Here is a 26,478-nt window from a genome sequence, read left to right on the forward strand (position 1 = left end):
CTTAATCTTCCTCAATAGGAACTTTCTGTTACTAGCAGGCTAAATACTACTCATTGTCACCTGGCCTCAATGTTATTTTAGATTCTAGGCCTTTGGTCTTACTTCTTCATCCAGATAAAATACCTTCCTCCTTTCTTTTGTCTACATAAATACTACGTCAACTTCAAGGTCTAACATAAATCTCAGTTCTTCACAATGCCTTCTCAATCTCTCCAGGCTACTGCTAGAGCATGTCAAAGTGCAACATGTTTAGCTATGGTTATGTCCCAGAGGGCCAGAATCTTTAATGCACAGTGCGGTCCCTCACAACAAAGCATTACACAGTCAAAAAGGACAGTAGTGCTGAGGGGGAGAAACTCTGCCCCAGGACGTGCTAGAATTAGGGAGGATCTGGAGGGATTTATTTAGTCTGTAGAAACATACCCTGGTTGAGAACATTGGTCCAAGGAATAAATGTTCTACTGAGGTCTGACAAACATATTCATCTCCCTCTTTTCTGAATTTCTATAGTATATCACCATATATCAATTATGCCAGTGCTTATCCAATGCTACCCTGCCTTCATTCACCTGTGCATTTATTCAACAAATAGTTCCTGAGCACCTAGCATTGTTCTAGGTGCGAGGGTACTGTGCCAAATAAAATAAATGAAATCCTTTCCCTTTACAGACTTACATTCAAGTGAGGGAGACACAATAAAAATATTATATGAAGTAGCAATAAGTGATACCTAGAAATTTACAAAAACAAAAAGAGCAGTAATGCAGGAGGCACACTATTGTTACTAACCAAAAATTCCTACAGGGTAAGTGGGTCAGATAAGCTTCCTTTTACTCCATCCTGGACCACTCACCTCCCTTTACCATTCTGCTCTCTACCTCTGATGATACAGCAGCCCCATCCCCTGTCATCTGTTGTCCTGCCAGTATCTTCCAATGAGGAGTCCTGGCAGGACACTGGAGGAGGGAGAAAAACGATGTTAGAATAGTTCTCTGCTTGGTTTCATTCCTTAGGTTATCTCAGGTTTGCTGCTTTCCTTCATCAGTGGAAGGTGGCCACTTTGAGTAATTATCCTCTCCCCTTGCCAATTCAGGCTTTTGTGAGTAGTTTCTTTAAAAATAAACTCTTCCTGAATTATCTTATATAAACAGTGCCACATTTTCTATAAAACTGATCTATGGAGTTATAACTTCTTAAATTCTTTGTTTTTCTCTATATCCAGTATTTATGTTAAATCTCTTGCCTCAGTTAAGAATGATTCATTCCTCAGACCTTGTAGATTGTTACTGCCACTTGGTGGCAGCATATCTAAATTATATTAATTGCTGTTTTTTAAGTGTAAAAAAACACGTGGGGGCCTGAATATATAAAAATAAATAGAAATGACAGCAAATACCACAGGGAGGGAAGGGAAGAAGGGTTGAAGGGAGGAAGGAACCCAAATTTAAGATTATCAAGGGAGCTGATGTGGCTCAAAATGTTGAACACCTGCTTCCCACATGGGAAGTTCCCCGGTTCAGTTCCTAAAAACAAACAAAAAGAACCAACTCAGGGGAGCTAATGTGGCTCAATGGTTGAGTGCTGGCTTTCCATATACAAGGTCCTGAGTTAAATCCCCGGTCCCAGTACCTCAAAATAAATAAATAAATAAATAAATAAAAATTTAAAAAATTCAATAAGTAACCATGGGTAGAAAAAAGTATAGTTCGGGAAGCGGACTTGGCCCAATGGATAGGGCGTCTGCCTACCACATGGGAGGTCCATGGTTCAAACCCCAGGCCTCCTTGACCCATGTGGAGCTGGCCCATGAGCAGTGCTGATGTGCGCAAGGAGTGCCCTGCCACGCAGGGGTGTCCCCCGCATAGGGGAGCCCCATGTGCAAGGAGTGCGCCCTGTAAGGAGAGCCGCCCAGCCCAAAAAAAAGTGCAGCCTGCCCAGGAATGGCGAAGCGCACACGGAGAACTGACACAACAAGATGACGCAACACAAAGAAACACAGATTCCTGGTGCTGCTGATAAGGATAGAAGCGGTCACAGAAGAACACACAATGAATGGAGGGGGCAGGGGAGAGAAATAAATTTTTTAAAAATCTTTAAAAAAAAAAGTATAGTTCAAAATATATACAAACACCATTATTGTGATCCTCATGCAACAGATCATTTTGTGTAATCAATTATATACTATAAGAAAAGTTTAAATATATGCAAAATATTTAAAAATGCATGAAGTATTTTACTTATGTCTTACCATTTCTTTCTTTTTTCATGTCCGATTTGGATGAATCTGTTTTTAAAAAGGAATGCACATGAAAGTATGATTATTAATTCATAGCCATTTCTTATAATAGTCAAAATAGACTCATGAATTAGAACAAAATAACTATGTCTAGATACAGATGGTAGGATTACACCAAACAGTATTGAACATAACTTTTGATCAAACTATCTGGGTACAGTTCTTGTAATTAACAGTATGATTAGAGCAGACCTGGAAGTGCTGTCTCTCAAGTGGCTGGTCAAAACTCACGGTTGGGACAATTTTGTGTTGGTTAAGTAATTATATAGAGACATTGCCAGTAAAGCTAAACATTTTCCATACTTCCAACAATATTCAATTCCAGCAAATAGAAATCCAAGTAGCCAGAGGAAGAATGAGAGACATTAATGTACCAAAAAAATTTTTTATACCAGAAAAGGCTTAAAGATAACACATTTATAATAACAGGATACCCACTGCATTTAAATTTGACTGCAACCTATGCTTTATTTTAACTAGGTCTATTCTATATTGAATATTTTAATCAACTAATAGTAGCATCTTAATAACAAAATAGTTTAATCATACTGAATAAAAGTACAGAATTTATTAGTCATCAATAGTACTAAAGCAGAACATTTTGACATAGCTATTCTGCTACAACTGTTTTGACATGTGGAAAAATTAATCCAGTTTATTAAAGTAGCTGGATTAATTAAGATACAAATTCACCTCTTCTTATTGCCAATATTGTTGCATCAGCCATTCTTGACACTTCATCTTTACTTGCCCCTTCAGTTATAAAGGCCTTCAACTTCCACTTTCAACTTTATTAATTTTTATAGTGGTAAATTTTTCCCCAATGAATATATAAGTATACATGTATATTTCATAATTAGAAAAAAAATTTTAAAGTTTATGCTAGATTAGCTTTGAAGGGATTTATCCTTCAAATGACTAATTTAGAGTAATTTTTTGTTATTAAATATAATTTAACCCTCATTGAAGACAATGATCTAATGAACAAATGCTCAACTAGGACCTGACAACCATATTTATTTTCCTCTTCTCCAAATTTCTGTAACATATTACTGCATATTAATTATGCCAATGCTCATCAAATGTGACCCTGCATTCATCGATCCATGCATTCACTCAACAATTATTTCCTGAGTACCCACTCATGCCAGGCATTAATCTGGTCACTAGAGTACTGTGGTGAACAAAATAGAAGCCTTTCCCTCTAGGGAGCTTATATTCAAGTGAGAGAGACACAATAGACAAGTAAATAATACATAAGGAAGCACTAAGTGATACTTAGAAAATTAAGAAGAGCCTCTCCTCTCAGATAAATGAAAACAAAACCTCAATTTTGCTATAGGTTAAGAGAAGCCTCAAGGTTTCCAAAACTCAAACTATAGAGAGAAGAAAAAGTTTTATTCTCTGACTCTTCTATAGCAGTAAGTTAACACAAATTGACATTTCAATAAATTATCCTGTCAAACTGTTCATTAACCAAGCAATGAACAAGCAAGATGACTGCTCTCATCTCTTCTATTCAACGTTTTACTGTAGGTCAGTCAAGCAATTAGGCAAGAAAAAGAGACAAAAGACATCCACACTGGAAAGGAAAAACTAACATTATTTCTGTTGACAGATGGCATGATCCTAGACATAGAAAAAATATTAAAACAAACAAGTTTAGCAAGGTTATAAGACATGAAATCAATATACAAAAACCAATTGTATTTCAATATACTAGCAATGAACCTACCAAAAATTAAATTAAGAAAATTCCATTTAAAATAACATCAAAGAGAATAAAATACTTAGGAATAAACTTAAAATTAGTTCAAGATTTGTATACTGGAAACTGCAAAGCAGTGTTGAAAGAAATTAAAAGATATCCTATGCTTGTGAATTGGAAGTCATAATATTCTTAAGATGGCAGTACTCCCCAAATTGCCATTGAATCGATGTAAACACTATCAAAATCCCAGGCACCTTAAAAATTTTTTTTTCAGAAATTGTCAAAGTGAACTTAAAGTGCATATGTAATTGCAAGGGACCCAGAATACTCAAACCAACTTTGAAAAAGAAGAACAAAGCTAAAGAACTAAAACTTTCCAATTTAAATACTTACTACAATGCAATTGTTTTAGTTTCCCAGCTGCCAAAGCAAATACCATGCAATGGGTTGGTCTAAACAATGGGAATTTATTGGCTTACAGTTTGAGACTAGGAAAATTCCGAAGCTGAGGTGTCAGTAAGGTGATACTTTCTTCCCAAGCACGGGTGCTCTGGGGCTGGCTGCTGGTGATCCTTAGTCCTTGGCTTTCCTGGCACATGGCAATACACATGATGGCATCTTTTCATTTCTCTTCCAGATCCTACTGTCTTCTGACTTCTTGCTTCCTGTGGTTTTCTCTATGTGTTCTTCTCTATAAAGACTTCCTGATTCAGCTGGCCACACCTTAACTCAAGTAACCTCATCAAAAGGTCCTACTTACAAGACTTCATACCCACAGGAATGAATTAAGCTTAAGAACATGTTTTTCTAGGGTACATATCTCCAAAACCACCATAGTCATCATGACTGTGGAAATGGCATTAGGATATTTATAGATTAATGGAATATTATTGAGAGTCCAGAATAAACCCTTACATTTATTGTTTTTTTGACAAAGGTACCAAGACAATTCACTTGGAAAAAAAAATAGTCTTTCCAATAAATGGTGCTGGGACAACAGGATATGCAAATACGAAAGAAAAAAGTTGAATTCCTATCTCATACCATATAAACATTACTTTGAAATGGATCATAGAACTAATGTAAGAGCTAACACTATAAAACTATTAGAAAAAATAGGGAGTAAATCTTTGTGACTTTGGACTAGGCAAATGGTTTTTTGTGAAAAATAATTTAATAGCTCAAAAAATTAAGCATTCTCACCATACCACTCAAGCATGTTTTAGTTGGACTTTTTTCTTTAGAGAAGTTGTGGGTGTAGAGAACAATCATGCATAAAATACAGGATTTGCATAGACCACTCTATTAATAACAACTTGCTTTGGTGTGGAACATTTGTTAAAACTGATGATAGAACATTTTTACATAACAGTACTATAAACTATAGTCCATGGTTTAGATTAGAGTTCAGTTTGTGTACGTAAATCGTTTCTTACATATGTCACCAAAAGCACAAGGAACAAAAGGAAAAAAAATAAATTGGATTTTATTAAAATAAAAATATCTGTGCTTCAAAGAACACTATCAAAAAGGTGAAAAGACGACTCAAGGAATGGAAGAAGATATTTGTAAATCATATATCTGATAAGGAATTTGTATCCAGAATACATAAAGAACTCTACAAATCAACAATAAAAAGACAGGTAACCCTAATTTAAACATGGGTAAAGGTTTTAAATAGACATTTTTCCAAAGAAGATATAAAAATGACCACTAAGCACATGAAAATATTCTTGATAAAATTATCCATTAGAGAAACACAAATCAAGACTGTAAGGAGATACTACTGTATACCCATTATGATGGCTAAAATAAAAAAGATGGACAATAACAAATTGTATTAGTCAGCCAAAGGGGTGCTGATACAAAATACCAGCAATCAGTTGGTTTTATAAAGGTTATTTATTTGGAGTAGGAGCTTACAGATACCAGGCCATAAAGCATAAGATACTTCCCTTACCAAAGTCTATTTCCATGTGCTGGAGCAAGATGGCTGCCTACATTTGTAAGGGTCCAGGCTTCCTGGGTTCCTCCCTTCCTCAGGCTTCTTTTTCCTGGGCTCAGGGTTTCTCTCTTCCTGGGGCTTGCTTCTGTTTTCTCTGTGAGCTTACTTCCTGGGGCTCCAGCTTAAGGCTTCAACATCAAACTCCAACATCAAAAACCCTTAACTCTGTCCTTTGCCATCCCTTTCATCTGTGAGTCCCCACCCACTAAAGGGTGGCACAAGAGGTTTACATAATTACTTAATCAAGTAAACCTATGAATCCAGTATAATTTAATATGCCCAGAGGAAAAGATCAGTTTACAAACATAAGCCAATATTTTCTTTTTGGAATTCATCAATAATATCAAACTGTTACATAAATGTAAACAAGAATATGGAGAAATTGGAACCAACCCATTGGAACCAACAATCCGTGTTAGTGGGATTGTAAAATGGTGCCACTTTGGAAAACAGGCATTTCTGCAAAAAGTTAAATATAGTTACCATGTGGCTCATAAAATCTACTCATGATTTTCGTGTATGTCCATACACATGCGTTCATAGCAGCATTATTCAAAATAGTAAAAGGGTGAAATGCCTGTCAACTGATGAATGGATAAACAAAAATGTGGTGTATCCATACAACTGAATATTATTCAGCAATAAAAAGGTGTGAAATACTGATAACCCTTTGAAACATTATGCCAAGTGAAAGAAGCCAGAAAGGGTAGTACATGGGGTTTCTTTTTCGAATGATGAGAATGTTCTGGATTAATAGTGGTGGTGGCTACACAACTCTGTGACTATACCTACAGCACTTTACACTGAACATTTTCATAGGGTGAATTTTATGGCTTATGAATTATATCTCAATAAAGCTGTAATAAATGAAAGCTCCTATTCTTTCTCCTCCTCTTAGTCGTCTTCTTTTACCTTCCTGTCAGTGGGTGCTAGCAAGAACATTGGCTGACATGCCTCTTCTTATTTATTTATTTCTGATATCATCAGATATCAAGGGAGAGAGGATACGTATGCCAACAAAACAGTATTCCATAAAATGAATTACATGAATGAATGCAAGGAAAGTACAAAATCATTGTTGGAAAGAATCTAAATCAATAGATAACCAATTCTAAATTTTAACCATGCTCTAAAAGCAACATGCTTTATTCTTAATGCTGAATAAAGGATAAATAAAAGAAAAGCATTTTAGGTTTAAAAGCTCTATGATAGAGAGATAGATGGATAATGAATGGATAGATATATGACATGATACAAATGTGGCAAAAGTTAAAAGTTTGTGGATCTGAGTATTGCGGAGGGAGTATGTTGGAGTTTTCTGTATGGAGTTTGTATAATTTTTAAACTGTCCTACAAGTTTGAAATTATTTCCAAATAGCATTTTAAAAACCCTTCATGGTACCTTGGCTGAACATAATGAAGCGTCTTTGGTTGACATTGAAGTTAGCGTTGCATAGTTGACATATAATAGAAACTCTATTGTGTAGAGCAGCATGATGGAAAATAGCATAACCTGCTTCATCTGAAACATTGATTGTTGAGCTTGAGGTTTTACGGCTAAATGTATGGAAAACAGCAGATAACCCTCTTTCAACAGCAGACTTCATACCAAATGGGATACTCTAAAATTATTTAAAAATACAGAATTAGTTTTTTCAAGACACCTAAAGTTTGTCTGAAGGAAAAAAAAAAGAGACATATACGTGTAATCACATGACTGGCACTTAATTGCAATAGAATTTTCAAAAAGACTTATGTGGAATGGGTCTGGGCAATGGTTAAAGTTGTTAGATCTATAGAGAAATATAAGAACTTAAAAAAATATTCTATAACTTTTTTTTTTTGGGAGGAAGTCATAAATCCTTCTTTAGAGGAATTTTAAAATAGGGTATACAAATACCTTTCTGAAATACTTTATAAGCAGATAGAGATCATTGGGGCTCTTCTCTGACTTAATCTAATTTAGAAGTCTAAAAACTTGAAATATATAGCTATAGAAGTAGTTTCTCTTTGCTCTAGGACTCAAAAAAAGAAAGCTAAAAATGTAACAGGTTTTATTTTAAAATTAAACTAACAGGTTATTAAAGTTTTTAATTCATGGACATATTAAAACAAATGAATGATAAGTAAATGTCAGTATATTCTCTCCACTTCACTTATCAGTTCTAAAGCCTGTAAGTCAAGCTTGTTGAAGCAGACACAGAGATTTGACTCAGAATGTTTGGTTTGCTCCTTAGGTTTACTTCCAAGAAGTGACCTGGTTGTGACATTTACTAGCCAGGTAATTTAGGTAATGTCCTTAACTCTCTGTTCTTCAAATTTCTCAATTGTAAAACAGGTATGATGACAATATTACCAGGGCCTTACCTTATAGAGTTGTTGAAAGGATTTTTAACAGTGCTTGGTATATAAAATAAGCACTTAATATTATCCATTATTAAGATTAACTACAGTTCAGTTCATTAAAAAGTAGTCTTGCAGCCTGTCAGAAATTTGAAATCCAGAATTGTATAGACTTTCGGCAATTAAAATGTGGAATTTTAATATCATATTGAAGAATTTAACCTAATGTTTATCTTTAAGATTATAAAAAATTGATATATATTTACATAATATGCAACTTCTTACACTAAATTATGTGGCAATAACTGAAATACCTTGCATTTCATTGCTTTTGTGAAGCCAAATTTTTTCTTAAATTGTTCATGTAATTGAGCATCTGTCAGTGGAAGTCTTTTCACTTTCAAATTGTTCACTATTTCATTTATGGCTCCCCACCACTGTGTCTTATATAGTTGCTGATAAAAAGTTTCAAGTTCAAAACAGATCACATAATAGCTAGAAAAAATTTTTAAAAATACGTTTTTCTAACTTTGAAGTGATTTTTCTAGTTTTTTTCTATGCTGGCAAAAACTGATTTTCAATAACAGACATAAAAATGTAGTTTAAATTGTACTCTTTCGTAAATATTTCAATACCGTGGTTGCCAATTGTTATTAACCACATCTTTATATTACAAGTATCTTCTTCGTGTTGGCCCTTTGAACTGACTGTCCTTCCCATGCCAGTGACCATGGGCACTGCTCCAAAAGTCACTGGAAACCCTAAATGCTGGCTGGTTTGTCTTCCAAACATCTGCTTACCATCCTCTTACAAATTTATGTATTCATCATTTTAATTTTGTCATGTCTACATTGGCTTTCTCAAGGATTTGCCTTGAGTCTGGCCTGGAAAAGTCCATGGATGCTGCTTTGGGTAATGGCTCCTTGGCTTTTACTCACTGCAGCAGTGGACCAGAGAAACTCCTGACAAATTCATGTCCAACCAGGTCCCTGAGACACAGGTGGGGCTTGAAACAGGCCTGGGTCCCTATCATTCTGGAACGGTGGCTTTCCTCTACTTCTGCCCATTGAGGTACCTTTCCCCATCCCCAGATTTCAGTGGTAAGCACTTTAACTGCTGATCCTCCCTCTGCCAGTGAGGGGACTCTTAAGGTTACCTGAGTATCTGCTCTAAATCTAATTATCTATTACTGCAAATGCAATTTTGACAGGAGTCAATCCCTCTCATGGCTCTTCTCCCTGCTGCTCAGGGACTAGTAATGCTCCTAAGGGTGCTGAGAAATTCAATCCATTGTATTAACTTTCAGGGAAGTGGGTCACTGACTGTGCCAAGGAAACTCCTTGCCCAGAAGCTCAGAGGGCATCATTGAGCCCCATGGGTCAGTACAAATACAATCTTAGGGAAATCCTGTTATGAACTAGTCAGAGGCTAATTAAACTTCTCCTTGACTCTTACTCCAAACCAAACTGAATATAATAGACCTCAGTGCATGGATGGAGGCATGTTTGAGGATCTATTCGCACTTACCTGTGGGTGCCTCTCTTCTGATTCACCATCCTCCCACCCCAAAAGGAACCCCTACCACAGGAATATTAACCAAAGTCTGCCTTTACATGTACCTAGTCAGCGTGGTGCTAGGCCAGGTGGTGGGTTGGTCACTTTCTCCATCGGTCCTGATTGTGTGGGTATCACCTTCATCAAGGAAGATTTGCCTAGGTTACTGTACTCCAGCCTCAAAATTCAGAAGCAGTTAAATTCTGAATCCTAGGTAGATAACTGACTTTCAATTGCCTTCAAATCATAGGCTCTGAGGTCTTAAGAAGCAGTGTGGATCAGAGATGATCCAGCATGGCCACCATTTCACATTGATATGAGTACCCTAAGTCCCATAAGACTGTTTCCATAGAGCTGACACTGAGAATGTCCTTTGGTCTTTGACCTGACCCAGGTCTACACCATCCTGCTCCAGGAGAAACCCAGTGCCAGCAACCTCTCCTTTTTCATGTACTTCCCCAGGAAGCTGGCTCTGGCTGTGGTGAATTTCTAAAGGAACAGGAGCTGCTGAACACTTTTGGGGCTCTGATAGTCAGTGATGTACTCTTAGACTGCTGCTCAAGCAATGAGAAGTCTGTAATTTGAAGATGATGGCTGTACCTATCTTATTTACCATTTTATAATTGACATCTAACACAGTACCTGCTACATAGCTGTAATTATATGTATGCTAAATAATGTATAGATAAATTTGTGGTTGAGAGAATAATTATTTGAAGAGTTGTCTAGTGCCTATACTATAGTTGGAGAATTGTAAGCTTAACACACATCAGAGGAAGGAGAGCTGCTTTCTTCTAGAAATTCAGTTTACTTAACCAAAACAAATCAAGCTTCCAGAACCTGGAGAGGCAAGAGGTGGCAAAGGTGGTGACCCTGAGAGTCTCCAACTAGAGACTGAATGTACAACCCTGCCCAGGGGATCCCAACCTGAACCTAAATGTTTCTAGGATTTAGAGGTTTCTGTGCATGCCTAGGGGGCCACTGGAATAGGTCTGATTTTCATAAGGGACCTCGAGTCTCCTAGGAAATAAATTATTCTGAAGAAAGAGAGCATCAAGATATATAAGCTTGATCCAATAACAATGCCCCTAAGGGGAGATGTTGAGATGACATATATTCAACACTCAGGTTACTGTCTAGTTCAGCACCAATACAGAATGAACCCTAAATCAAAATAAAAATTTTAAAATGCAAGTAAAATGACTGAGGGAGCTGTTCTTGCATCAAATTTTTAGGGACTCAAGTCTTCGTTGAACTCACTAAAACTGGGAAAGGAATTCTTACATTTTTGGATTGGCTTCAACTCATCTCAGAGCCAGTGCAGTGCTACTTTATCAGGCATCAGAGGAGCTGGCCCCAGAGGAGCACTGGTACCACAACCAGGAGCAGCAGTGTGCAAAACAACAATGGCATTAGCACTGAGTTACCTTCCTGGGGCTTTTTGGACTCTAGGGGCCCAGCAGTGGATGATCACAGGAACCCAGGCAGGAAAGGAAGAAACTTGGGGTACCTCATGGTAGCTGAAAAGGCTGATCCCTGAGCATAAAAGAAACTACTGGGATTCCCAGGAATAACTGGTAGGGGATGGGGATGGATTTTATAGGGAATTGAAGGTTCTTTAGTAATTGGTATATGAGCCAGGAAAATACTTATTACTCTATTTGTGGTTTTAATTTCACTCTATCTGGCTGGGTGTAGAAAACAAGCTTATACTGGTTGTGAAAGCCTGCAAATTCACATCCGTCTATCTACCATTCACCAACTCTGATGACCAAATGGTGTGCATTAGTAAGAAACTAGAGAAATAATGCCACTATGGCATTGCATTGCAACAGTGTGACTGATCACTTACAATGGTAGAAGAGTATGCTTACACCAACTACACTCTTCTACCCACAACAAGCTCTCATCCCAGCTACTTCCCTGCATTCCCAGCATCATTGCCACCCCTGAAGCCTGCTGGAACCTAGAAGAATAAAGGTTAATTCAGAGGACACCATTTAGCTTGGCAAAGATTGTGCGTGGAGCATGCTAACAGATGCTAGGGCCCTGAATGAAAGATTCCTTCTCCAGGGATATGCACACCACGTATCTATTCCAGAGGCTTGAGATCTGCTACTTGGTTCCTTTCAGTGTCAGGGAGGTCATTAGCCACACAGTCTTCTGACTTTAGCTCGAGGACTAACTGGATACCCAAGCAGGATTCAATGGAAAGATCGATTTTTTATCTTTTATCCTTCTTCTCCCTCTGCCTTATTTCTCTTCTTTCTGCTTACTGTCATGCATCTTGACAGAAACTTAAAATCTTGGTCCTCTTAACTTCCTGATTACTTCCCCCCACCTTACTCTTCAACCCACTAAAAATGGCCTACCATAACCACACCAACATTGAAATTCTCTCAACAAGGCATTGCCATATTTAGAGGACTCTTTTCAGTCTTAAACTGACCTGGCCTTTTTCTCTGAAGCATTTGATACTTTTAATTATTTCCATATTCTTAAAATTCTTCCCATTTGGCCTACATGATATCACATGCTCTTAACTCTTTTTACCTTTATTAGTCCTTCTCAGTCTCCTTTGCTGGGTTTGTCTTCTTTGGTCCCTGCCCTTCCTCCCCTCTAGCTTAAAAGCTGCTATTCTCCAGAATTCCAGACTTCCAAAAGTTGGTCCTATCCTTTCAACTACTTCCATGCCTTAAACAAACAAACAAACAAAAAACACCAAAACCCTGTGTGTGTTAAGTCTCAACTCTCTTACTTCCAACCCCAATGTTTCCTCCGAGTTTTAAATATGTATTTACAAATTTCAGTGTCTTGGATGTGAAAATCTAAGAATATAATATACAAAAGACCCTAGCAATACCAGGAAACACATACCTGCACCAAAAGATGACAGGAATAACAAGAGTTGGCACAAATGGATTTTACATCAGATTCCTTATGGAAATGAAGTGCTGTGTGATGAATCCTCTGCTTTCCAGTTGACCCACAGGATTTGATCCCCACCTCCACCCCTATTCAACCACTGTGATAATGATAAGAACGACTTTCAAGCTCTAAGGATTATTACACAGGATGTATCAAAGTGCACAAAGTAATAAATAACATTTAATACTTTGTTGAGTCAGTATGCCATTTGTGGGGGTTATTGTTCTAGACTCTCAATCCTGAGGTTTTAAGTTAGCCTTTGCATTTTGACATCATCCTTGTTCTCTGCTTTCAACAACTGAGTTGGTGTAAATAAATACTGAAAGTTCCTTACCTTTTTCCATGAAAATTCATGACTGGTATTGAGTAATATTCTTTGTATCCTGAATCTTCTGCAAATATATTAGCAGCACAATCCCGTATTTTTTCTAAATTGTTCTAAAATATGAGTTTTGTTATTTAAAACATATCTTTTAACAAATCTAAACAATCATTAGAATTCTTTTAGATGAAATGTTATACATGCAAATGACAAAACTGTAATATTCCATAATACCCTAATAGTATCTACAATCATCCATTCCCCACTTGGTGAGTGAGGGAAAAAATACAAAAGGAAAGATGCATGAGAAAGAGAAGAGAGGGTAGAAAAGCAATGGTAATTGAACTGTATAATGTTCATACTAAATTCCAAGGGAACAATTACTATTACTGTTCCCAAACCCTACAGAAGTTCTGGACTAATTCTAACCTTTGAGGCAAGTGAAAGAACACATAGTGACTATTTAGGGATTTCTAGTGCACTCTCTGGTTAACTATGTTTGGGCAAAGTGGAAGAAGTCTGTAATTTGAAGATGATGGCTGTACCTATCTTATTTACCATTTTATATCTGACATCTAACACAGTACCTGCTACATAGCTGTAATTATATGTATGCTAAATAATGTATAGATAAATTTGTGGTTGGGAGAATAATTATTTGAAGAGTTGTCTAGTGCCTGTACTATAGTTGGAGAGAGGATAAAAGAGTTATGAAATGATAAACCATTTCAGAAAGAATAATAATTTAAACCTGAAAATCTTCCATAGCATTCTCAATTGGAGGGGTGCTGATGTCAAATTCAATTCCTCCATGAACATGGAAATATTGATTTTCTTTGTAGTGAAAATTCTGGCATTTAAAATCTCGTCCATAAATAAATGGAGGCAATTCTCGTTCTGTCTTGACCTTGTCATCTCCAAAAATGAAAACAAACTTTTATTTAAAAAGCATACAAAACAAAAATAATTATACTTTAGAGATATAAAGTCTCATTCACATAAAAAAACTGAGAAAATTCCACATGAAGTTAAAATCTTGGCAATTAGTCTATAAAATTATGTAGGCTCTTAATGTATATAAATATTTTTAACATAAAATATATCATACATTTTGAAATTTTCTGTAGTTTCATTGTACATCTATTTCAAAGTATAATCAAGATATTATTCTACTTATTTATTTCCATGTGTGAGATCAAGACTAAAACCTTATCCCCAACTAGCAGTAAGATATCACATGGTAATTGAAACTCTGTGCCTTAGAGATACCTGATTTAAGAAAGAAAAACTTACTTGAAGTAGTTTAGGTAAAAAGAGACTTTATAAAGAAACAAGCAGGTATTCATAATATAACAAAAATAACCAGCTCATATTTCTGGAATATAATTAAACTGTATTTATAATAATTATTTAAAAATAATTTTCTGAAATCCCAACACTGACTAAAATGGTTCAATACTTCGAGTTGCTAGCAAAATATGGCTTCATCAATATAAGGTTTATGTTATGAAAAATACAAAGAATACTATAACACCATAACCTCACTATCTGGAATTAACTATTATCACTTAGTCATATTTGTTTTCAGTAATTCAAGTAAGAAAACATTACAGATATAATTAATGTCCTCTTTAAGCAAAGTCTTTCCAGTTCCATGCACAGATTACCCTGCAAAGGGACAACACTGTCACGATTCTGTATTTAAATAGTTCACATATATAGGTAACCTTCAACACATGAATTCTCACTATGTGAGTTTTCATCAAGTGATCTGCAAAAATTTTTACTGACAAATTTCCATCTGAACAGAAAGTCCATTAGCCACAATGAAAATGTTTAATTGTGTGCTAATTGGGGTGGGAAGAATAGTTTGCACTGCAGTCCATTGTTTAAACATGTTGTGCATTATTGTTATCTTTCCACCTTAAGTAAAATTTTCTTCTAAACAAAGAGACAGGTCTGTGAAGAAATTAGGCGAGCCTATTTTAATATAACATTATGAAGAACTCCCTATGGAGAAACTTGCTCAACCTGATGTTCATTGTTGGTTGGTAGAAGAGGTAGAGGAAAAATAGCAGCTACAAATACTCAAAGGTAAATCTCTTTTAAAAATAATTTTGTGGGAAGGGGACTTGGCTCAGTGGTTAGGGCATCCGTCTACCACATGGGAGGTCCACGGTTCAAAGCCTTGACCCATGTGGAGCTGGCCAACGCACAGTGCTGATGCGCGCAAGAAGTGTCCTGCCACGTAGGGGTAAGGGTGTCCCTGGCATAGGGGAGTCCCATGTGCAAGGAGGGTGCCCCGAAGGAGAGCTGCCCAGCGCAAAAGAAAGTGCAGCCTGCCCAGAAACGGCACGGCCCACACGGAGAGCTGACACAAGATGACGCAACAGAAAGAAACACAGATTCCCATGCCGCCGACAACAACAGAAGCGGACCAAAGAACACGCAGCGAATGAACACAGAGAACAGACAACTGGGGCGGGGGAGGGGGGAGAGAAAAACAAATAAATCTTAAAAAAATAATAATAATAATTTTGTGATCCTGCAGACAAACAGTTGCTGTTGCAAACAATAGTGATCTGGACATGGGTAGAAGCATCACGTTAAAAAATGTAGAAGACATAATAATTATTTGTCGATCAGTTCTCAGTCCCACACTTGGCTTTGATATCTTCTCTGAAGACACACAAGTTATATTTCCAGACTCCCTTACTGCTGGCTTCCAGTTCAGCTCTCTCAATGAGAAATATTGGCAGGAGGCTGGAGGTGCAGGGAAGGAAGAAGTCTTTTCCCCTCTGTTTCCAGCTCTGGTAGTGGGCCTGGTTGCGGCAGCATAAGCAGGACTGTGGATACTCAGGTTTCTCACAGCACCAGTGAGAGTAACAGTTCCTGGCTTTCTGAGTCCTGAGTAATACCATATTCCCTTTTGCTCCTCCAGCCCTGAGAAAACTCTTGTAACAAATTCCTGTATTAAGTTCTTTCTGTTTAAATTGTCCTAATTATTTTATTTTGCTATATATTATTTGCATTTATTAAATATCTTTCTCATATTATTTAGATTAGCATACATGGTCACTGCAGTGTAAAAAATGTAATTCAAATCCAATATTATAGTACTGTTGGGCACTGCATACAATGGATTCATTTAGTTAAATAAGTAGGTAATTGCTATTTGAAATCCTTGGATAATAACATAAGTAAATGAATTTTAGAGTTATTTGTGAAAATTAATTAGGGATTTTTGGATGGACTAGGAATACATTAATTTTACATTTAAAATAATGGAATGTAAAATCCTGTTATGCAACATTTGCTTTCCAAACATGTTCTTGGGAATGCATTAGATTCAGATAATAAAGGATGCCTGTATACACACATCAGTTAAGTGATGCATAAGGATTAGTATGGTTTTTTTTTTATGTTGTAAACAATATCAGAGTGTTTCTTTTTTTTTTTTTTTTTAATTTTTTTATTTTTTATTGACTTTGTAATAATATTACATTAAAAATATATATGTGAGGTCCCATTCAACCCCACCCCCCCCACCCCCCCTCTCCCCCCCCCCCAACAACACTCGTTCCCATCATCATGACACATCCATTGGATTTGGTAAGTACATCTTTGGGCACCTATCAGAGTGTTTCTAAACTTAGTTTTTTTTCACTGAAAGCTATGTTTTTGGGGTAAATTTGATTTATAGATCCATTTATGTGCATACATATGTTTATGTAATGTTTTTGAGGCACAGGCAATATGTTAATATTGACATATTGATCCATGTTGATACACACATATATCCAAATATATAATACATACACACACACACACACACAGTGAGAGAGAGATCTACTTCATTCCTTTCAACTGTTGTGTGGTATTCCATGTAAGCAGTGCTTAGAGGGGAACTGATAGCATTGGATGCATATATTAGAAAGGAAGAAAAATCTAAAACCAATAATCTAAGCTTCCACATTAAAAAACTAGAAAAGAAGAGCAATATAATTCTAAAGCAAGCAGAAGAAAAAATAATGAGAATTATAGCAGAAATAAATGAAATTGAAGAAGAAATAATTGAAAAATGAATTAAGTCAAATGGTGGTTTTTTGAAAAGATCAATAACATTGATAAAAATCAGGCTAATTAATTCTCCCTATGGAGAATTAAGTATTATCACTTAGTCATATTTGTTTTCAGTAATTCAAGTAAGAAAACATTACAGATACAGCTCTCAATGTGGATCTCACCGAGTTCCAGACCAACCTGGTGCCCTACCCCTGCATCCACTTTCCCCTGGTGACCTACTCCCCCATTGTCTCAGCCGAGAAGGCCTACCATGAGCAGGTCTTGGTGGTGGAGATCACCAATGCCTGCTTTGAACCCTCCAACCAGATGGTCAAGTGTGACCCTCGTCATGGCAATTACATGGCCTGCTGCATGCTCTACCAAGGAGATGTGATGCCCAAGGATGTGAATGCCGCCATCGCCACGATCAAGACCAAGCGCACTATCCAGTTCATGGACTGGTGTCCAACGGGCTTCAAGGTTGGCATCAACTACCAGCCCCCACAGTGGTACCTGGGGGAGACCTGGCCAAGGTGCAGCGGGCAGTCTGCATGCTAAGTAACACCACAGCCATCTCTGAGGCCTGGGTCCACCTCCACCACAAATTTGACCGGATGTATGCCAAGAGGGCCTTTGTTCACTGGTATGTGGGTGAGGACATGGAAGAAGGGGAGTTCTCTGAGGCCTGAGAGGAACTGGCTGCCCTAGAGAAAGATTATGAAGAAGTGGGCAGAGTCTGTGGATGGCGAGGATGAGAGCAAGGAGTTTAGGGGGTCCTGGCACCTGCAGCACCCCATGTTTCCCCAGTTTTGTATCTCTCATTCTACTGTTTCCCCACTCACCTACAAACACAGTTGATGTCTCAAGTGAAAAAAAAAAAAAGACCTACTAACTACAGTGTTTTATGAACACAGTGGGATAATGGCAAAAGAATAGACAAATAATTCAATGAAACAGAATACAATCCAGAAATAAACCCACATAAATATACCCAACTGATCTTTGACAAAGGAACAAAGGTAATTCAATGGAAAAAGGAGTCTTTGACAAATGGTACTAAATCAACTGGACAACCACATGAAAAAAAAATGAATCTAGAAATAGACCTTAAGGGGAAGCGGACTTGGCCCAATGGATATGGTGTCCACCTACCACATGGGAGGTCCGCGGTTCAAACCCCGGGCCTCCTTAACCCGTGTAGAGCTGGCCCATGCGCAGTGCTGATGCGCACAAGGAGTGCCGTGCAATGCAGGGGTGTCCCCCACGAAGGGGAGCCCCATGCACAAGGAGTGCACCCCATAAGGAGAGCCACCCAGTGCAAAAGAAAGTGCAGCCTGCCCAAGAATGGCGCCGCACACACAGAAAGCTGACACAACAAGATGACGCAACAAAAAGAAATACAGATTCCCGGGGTCACTGATAAGGATAGAAGTGGTCACAGAAGAACACACAGTGAATGGACACAGAGAGCAGACAACTGGGGGGGGGGGGAGCGGCGGGGGAGAGGAGGGGAGAGAAATTTAAAAAAATAGACCTTTACTCTTTCACAAAAACTAACTCAAAATAGATCATAGAGCTAAGTGTAAGATGCGAAACTGTACAGTTTTTGGAAGATAACATAGAAAATCTAGGTTACCTTGTATTTGGTGATGAGTTTTTAGCTGTAACACCAAAAGCACCATCCATGAAGAATAATGCATTGTACACATGCACACTCTATTCTAGCCTAATCATTTTTTTTACAAATTAGTTTTATTGATACATAATAAAGCATAAGTCCATCCAAAGCACACAATCAACAGCACTCATTACAGTCACATATACACTCATTGCCTCATTCACCTTTAGAGCATTGTCATTACTCCAATAATAATAATAAACCAAAAACAAACAAAAAAGTCATCATCTCTCAATCTCTCTATGCTTCCCCTGCCACATAGCTGCTATTGTTTCCATCTCTCCAGTTTATTTGTATTTCTATTTTTGTGAAAACAGTCTTACATATGCAATCACACACATTCATATTTTACATAAGGTTTCACTATGTTAAACAGTCCCATGTTACATTTTTAGTTTTCCTTCTAGTAATATACATAACCTTAGATTTTCCCTTTCAACCACCATCATACCGATATATTAATAATAGATCTGCTAGTTATTTAATACAAACATTATGATGTGTTTTCAGCATTTCTATTCATTTCCAAAAACTTACAACCTTTTTACCAATTCTGTACAGATTAATCCTCAGCTTTCCATTCTCTACCCTCATTCTATTTTCTAGTGACTTATGTCCTAATTATTAACTTGGTGACTTTACACGATATATTTAGTTCATAATAGTGCAATCATACAGTATTTGTCCTTCTGTATCTGGCTTGCTTTACTTAACACAATGTCCTCCAGGTTCATCCATGATCTCATATACTTTATGACTTTACTCCTTCTTACAGCTGCATAATATGCCATCGTGTGAATACACCACAGTTTGTTTATCCATTCATCAGTTGATGGATACCAGGGCTATTTCCATCTTTTAGCAATCATGAATAATGCTGCTATTAACATTGGTATGCAGATGTCTGTTCATGTCACTGCTCTCAGTTCTTCTGTATATGCCTACTAATGGTATTGCTCAGTCACATGGCAAGTCTATATTCAACATCCCTAGGAATGCCAAACTGTCCTCCACAGTGACTGTACCATTCTACATTCTCACCAACAGTAAATAAGCATTCCTATCTCTCCACATCCTCTCCAACATTTACAGTTTTCTAACTTTTTAATAGTGGCCAGAGTTATAGGTATGAAATGATATCTAATTGTAGTTTTGATTTGCAGTTCCCTAATTGCTAGTGATGTTGAACAGTTTTTTCATGTATTTTTTTGCCATTTGTATTTCTTCTTTGGACAATTACCTTTTCATTTCTTTTGCCCATATTTTAATTGGATAGTTTGTCTTTTTATTGTTAAGTTGTATGATCTCTTTATGTGTCATGGATATTAAACCCTTATTGGTTATGTAGTTTCCAAATATTTTCTCCCATTCAGTCAGCTGCCTTTTCTCCTTTTGAAAAAGTCCTTTAAGGTTTCAAAAGTGTTATCTATTTTCTCCTTTGTTGTTTGTGCTTTGGGTGTAAAGTTTAAGAAACTACCACCTACCACAAGATCTTGAAGATGTTTTCCTACATTTTCTTCTAGGAGTTTTATGATTGCTGCTTTTCTATTTAGGTCCTGGATCCATTTTGAGTTAATTTCTGTATAAGGTCAGAGATAGGGGTCCTCTCTCTTTCTTTTAGTTATAGCTATCCAGTTCTCCCAGCACCATTTGTTAAATAGGCTGTTCTGGCCCAGCTGGGAGGGTTTGGCAGCATTGTCAAAAATCACTTGACTGTAGAAGTGAGGGTCTGTTTCTGAGTTCTCAAATTGGTTAATCTGTCTGTCTTTATGTCAGTACCATGCAGGATTTTGTTTTGTTTTGTTTTGTTTTTTTACCACTGTAGCTAAGTAATTTTTTTTTTTTTTAAGATTTATTTCATTTATTTCTCCCCCTCCCCCACCCACCCATTCCTCCTGTTGTCTGCTCTCTATGTCCATTCACTGTGTGTTCTTCCGTGTCTGCTTGTGTTCTCATTAAGTGGCTCTGGGAACCAATCTGGGACCCTCCGGAATGGGACAGAGGCGATTACTCTCTTGTACCACCTCAACTCCCTGTTCTGCTATGTCTTCTTATTTTCTCTCCTTTTTGCCTCTTGTGTCATCTTGCTGTGCCAGCTCTCCATGTTGGCCAGCACTCCTGTAGAGTGGCGCTACTGTGCAGAGCCGCATTCCTGCATGGGCCAGCACTCTGTGTGGGCCAGCTTGTCCTCACCAGGAGGCTCTGGGCATCAAACCCTGGACCTTCTATATGGTAGATGGGAGCCCAATTGGTTTAGCCACATCTGTTTCCCAGTACTATGCTTTAAAGTCAGGAATTGAGAATCTTCCATCTTTGTTCTTTTTTCAAACACATTTTTGGCTATTCAGTACCCCTTACCCTTCCAAATAAATGTGATAATTGGCTTTTCTAATTCTGCAAAAAAGGCTGCTGGAATTTTTATTGAGATTGCATTGAATCTGTAAACCAGTTTGGGTAAAACTGACAGCTTAATGATATTTAGTCTTATAATCCATGAACACGGAATATCCTTTCATTTATTTAAGTCTTCTTCAGTTTCTTTTTTTTTAGATTTATTTTATTTATTTCTCCCCACCCCCTCATTGTTTGCACTTGCTATGTCTGTTGTCTTCCTTGTTTCTTTAGGAGGCACCGGAAATTGAACCTGGGACCTCTTATGTGGGAAGGAGGTACCTAATCACTTTAACTACCTCTGTTCCCTGCTTTGTTGTGTCTCTCATCATGATTTTTCTTCTTGTGTCTTGTTGCATCCTCTTGTTGCATCAGCTTGCTGTCTTGCTTATCTTCTTTAGGAGGCACCCTGCTTTGTTGTGTCTCTCATTGTTTTTCTTCTTGTGTCTCATTATGTCATCTTGTTGAGTTAGCTTCTGCACCTGCCCATCATACCAGTTCACTGTCTTCTTTAGGAGGCAGCAGGAATTGAACCATGACCTCCATGTGGTAGGTGGGAGCTCAATCACTTGAGCCACATCCACTTCCCTTCTTCCATTTCTTCTAGCAAAGTTTTGTAGTTTTCTGAATACAGGTCCCTTATATCCTTGGTTAAGTTTAGTTGATTCTTTTAGTCACTATTATAAGTGGAATTCTTTTTCTGATTTCCTCCTTAGATTGCACATCAGTAGTATATAGAAATGCTATTGATTTTTTTGTGTATTAATCTCGTATCCTGCCACTTTGCTAAACTCACCTATTAATTCTAGTAACTTTTGGTGAATTTTCAGGATTTTCTAGATATAGGATCATATCATCAGTGAATAGTGAAACTTAACTCCTTCCTTTCCTATTTGAGTGCCTTTTATTTCTTTATCTAGCCTATTTGCTCTAGCTAGAACTTCTAGCACAATATTGAATGACAGTAGTGACTATGGGCATCCTTGTCTTGTTTCTGATCTCAGCAGAAAAGCTTTCAGTCTTTTACCATTGAGTAAAATGCTAGCTGTAGATTTCTCATATACCATATTGAGGGAGTTTCCTTCCATTCCTATTTTTTGGAGTGTTTTTATCAAGAAAGGGTGCTGTGTTTTGTCAAATGCCTTTTCTGCATCAATTGAGGGGATGTGATTTTTCCTCTTCAATTTATCAATGTGGTTTATTACACTAATTGATTTTCTTGTCTTTAACCACCATTGCATACCTGGCATAAAACCCACTTACATTGTATAATTCTTTTAATGTGCTTTTGGATTCAGTTTGCAAGTATTCTGTTAAGGATTTTTGCATCTATATTCATTAGGAATATTTGTCTGTAATTTTCTTTTTTCATAGTATCTTGATCTGGCTTTTGTATTAGGGTGATGTTGACTTCATAGAATGAGTTTGATGTTTCCTGTTTAATTTTTTGGAAAAGCTTGAGCAAGATTGTTATTAGATCATCTTTGAATGACTGATGGAATTCACCTGTGAGGCCACCTGGTCTTGGGCTTTTCATCTTTGGGAGGTTTTTTTTGATGACTGTTTCAATCTCTTCTTTTGTGATTGAATTGCTGAGGTCTTCTGTTTCTTCTAAGGTCAGTGTAGGTTGTTCGTGTGTTTCTAGGAATTTGTCCATTTTGTCTAGTTTTTCTGCATATCCTCTTATGATCTCTCTTATGTCTGTAGGGTCAATGGTAATGCCCCACTCTCATTTCTGATTTATTTGTATCTTTTTTTTTTATCAGTCCAGTTAAGGGTTGTTGATTATGTTGATCTTCTCAAAGACCCAACTTTTGGTTTTGTTGATTCTCTCTTTTTTTTTTAATTCTCAATTTCATTTATTTATGTTCTGATGTTTACTATTTCTTTCCTTTGGCTTGGTTTGGGATTAGTTTTCTATTCTTTTTCTAGTTCCTCCAGGTGTGTAGTTAGATCTTCAATTTTAGCTATTTTTTCTTTTTTAATGTAAGCATTGAGGCAATAAATTTCCCCTAGTACTGCCTTTGAAGTGTCCCATAGATTTTGATGTTTTGTTCTCATGTTCATTCATCTCAAGATATGTGAATTCTCTTACAGTTTCTTCTTTGACCCAATGATTATTTAAGAGGGTGCTGTTTAACCCCCATATATTTATGAATTTTCCCTTGTTCCAGCATTATTGGTTCCCAGGTTCATTCCATCAAGATCAGAGAAAGTGTTTTGTATAATTTCAATCTTTCTAAATTTATTGAGACCTGTCTTGTGACCCAACTTATGATCTATCCTGGAGAAGGACCATGAGTGCTTGTAAATAATGTATATCCTGTTGTTTTGGGGTACAATTCTCTCTAGATGTCTGTTAGGTCTAGTTCACTTATCATATTATTTTAGCTGTTTATTTTCTTCTGTCCAGATGTTCTTTCTAATATTGAGAGTGGTGGTTAGAAGTATCCAGCTATTATTATAGAGACATCTATTTCTCCCTTCAGCTTTGCCAGTGTTTGCCTCATATTTATGCATTCAGGTTAGGTACATAAATATTTAGTATATTTATTTCTTCTTGCTGAATTGTCCCCTTATTAGTATATAATGACCTTCTTTATTCCTTATAAAATTTTTTTTGAGGTATTGGAGATTGAACCCAGGACCTCGTACATGGGAAGGAGGTGCTCAACCTCTGAACTACATCCACTCCTCAATGAGGGATGGTTTTTGTGTGTGTTTGTTTTTAGCAGGTACCAGGGATTGATCCCAGGAACTAGTATGTGGGAAGCACTCGACCTCTTGAGCTACAGCTGCTCCCCCCATATAACAGTTTTGCATTTAAAATCTATTTTTGCCCAATATTAGTATTGCTACTTCAGCTGTGTTTTTTTTGTTGTTGTTGTTGTTACTATTCATATGGAATATCTTTTTCCAACCTTTCACTCTTAACCTGGTTTTGTCCTTAGGTCAGAAGTGAATCTCTTGTAGACAGCATATAGATGTCTCATATTTTTTAATCCATTCTGTCTTTTGACTAGAGAGGTCAAGCCATTGTTATTACTGTAAAGGCTTTACTTACTTAGTCCATTTTGCCCATTGACTTTCCACTGTCATATTGTACCAAAAACTGTCTTTTTACCTTTCATTTGCCCTTCTTAATCTTCATTTCTATTCTCTTCTCCAAGTCTCACAAGCTTGCTTTTTCTTTCAGGCTGCAGCACTCCCTTTAGTATCTCTTGTAATTCTGGTCTTTTTGTAACATATTCTATCAGTTTTTATCTGTCTGTGATGACTTTGAACTTACCCTCATTTCTGAAGGATAGTTTTGCTAATACAGAATTCTTGGCTGGCAGCTTTTCTCTTTCAGTACCTTAAATACATCATACTACTTTCTTCTTGCCTAACATTTTCTGAGGATAGATCTGCACTTAATTTTATTGAGGTTCACTTGTGTGAGATGTTTTGCTTTCTTTTGCTGCTTTCAGAATCTTCTCTTTATCTCTGATATTTGTCATTCAGAACAGTAGTCATCTTGGGGTAGGTCTATTTGGATTTATTCTGTTTTGGGTACATTGTCCTTCTTGGATATTTATATTTATGCCTTTCATAAGGGTTGGAAAGTTTTTGTTCATTATTTCCTCAAATAGTCCTCCTGCCCCTTTTTCATTCTCTTCTCTTTCTGTCATCATGTCTTTTCCAGTTCAGATATTCTGTCTTCAAAATCACTAACTGTATCTTTGAGCAATTCAAATCTGCTCTTATGTGCCTCTAATATATTTTCTTTTTATTCCCCCCTCCCCCTTGTGGCTTTGTGTGTGTGTGTGTGCTATCTGTTCTCTGTGTCCATTTGCTGTGCATTCTTCTCTGTATTTATTTTTATTTATCCCTCCCCTCTTGTGGCTTGTTTGCTGTCTGCTCTTTGTGTCTGTTCGCTGTGTGTTCTTCTGCATTTTTGCTTATCTCCCTTTTTGTTGCATCACCTTGCTGAGTCAGTTCTCTGTGGTGCTTGCAGGCTGGCGGCAGTCCACAGTGCTTGTGGGCCTTGCGGCACTCCATGGCACCCAGGCCGGCGGCTCTCCACAGTGCACAGGCAAGCCTGCCTTCACAAGGAGACCCTGGGACTTGGACCCAGGGCTTCCCATATGGTAGACAGGAGCCCAACTGACTGAGCCACAGCTGCTTCCCTTTCTAATGTATTTTTTTTAAGATTTATTTATTTATTTCTCTCTCCTTCCTCCCCACCCCAGTTGTCTGCTGTGTCTATTTGCTGCATGTTCTTCTTTGTCCACTTCTGTTGTCAGCGGCACAGGAATCTGTGTTTCTTTTTGTTGCATCATCTTGTTGTGTCAGCTCTCCATGTGTGCAGCGCCATTCCTGGCAGGCTGAACTTTCTTTCACTCTGGGCAGCTCTCCTTACGGGGTGCACCCCTTGCATGTGGGGCTCCCCTGCATGAGGACACCCCTACGTGAGGACTACATGGCATGGCACTCCTTGCGTGCATCAGCACTGTGCTTGGGCCAGCTCCACATGGGTCAAGGAGGCCCAGGGTTTGAACCGCGGACCTCCCATGTGGTAGACAGATGCCCTAACCACTGGGCCAAGTCCGCTTCCCTAATGTATTTTTAATCTCATCCATCATGTCTTTCATTCCCATAAGCTCTGCTACTTTTCTTTGTAGGCTTTCAAATGGTTCTTTATGCTCACCCAGTATCTTCCTAATATCCTTTATCTCTTTAGTCATATTTTCTTCCAATTCTTTGAATTGATTTATGAGATTTACATGATTATCATTGATTGTCTTAAATCCTGTCTCTCTTCAGGATATTTGATTTGTTCCTTTGGCTGGACCATCTCTTCCTGTCTCCTAATATGGTTTCTAATTTTTTGCTGATGTCTAGGCATCTGAATACGTTGGTCATTCTTCTCTGATAGCCAATTTCATTCTCACTTATTTTTTTTTTTTTTTTATGTCTCTTCTTTGATATTTGGTTGAACTTATTCTATGTCTTTAAACTTGCTCAACTTAAGTTATCAAAATTGGGCCCAGACTCCCTAATGGGGCACAGATTTTTCTCCCAGGAGCTCTGAGGAAGAAAGACCTAAATGCTGTTTCTTTCCATGCAATGTCCAGAGCAGCCAGCAGATGGCACTAGTTGGTGCACCTTTCCTTGGAGGTGTTTCTTTCAATCTCTGATTTCC

At 37.5% G+C, this 26,478-nt stretch overlaps 1 protein-coding gene across 2 annotated transcripts in view; it reads right to left on the bottom strand.

The window, feature by feature from the left end:
* The window catches only part of ANKAR (ankyrin and armadillo repeat containing), a 123,373-nt gene that overhangs the window by 75,807 nt on the left and 21,088 nt on the right, over positions 1-26,478 (bottom strand). For both annotated transcript variants that reach the window (XM_058300501.1, XM_058300502.2), the window contains 5 exons: positions 13,911-14,074; positions 13,172-13,275; positions 8,670-8,850; positions 7,415-7,634; positions 2,249-2,284 (listed from right to left, as the gene is read on the bottom strand). In XM_058300501.1, coding sequence (XP_058156484.1) covers positions 2,249-2,284; positions 7,415-7,634; positions 8,670-8,850; positions 13,172-13,275; positions 13,911-14,074 — 705 coding nt within the window. The remainder of the gene's footprint in view (positions 1-2,248; positions 2,285-7,414; positions 7,635-8,669; positions 8,851-13,171; positions 13,276-13,910; positions 14,075-26,478) is intronic.

Source organism: Dasypus novemcinctus, chromosome 7 (genome assembly GCF_030445035.2).
Source record: "Dasypus novemcinctus isolate mDasNov1 chromosome 7, mDasNov1.1.hap2, whole genome shotgun sequence".
Classification (NCBI taxonomy): Eukaryota; Metazoa; Chordata; class Mammalia; order Cingulata; family Dasypodidae; genus Dasypus; species Dasypus novemcinctus.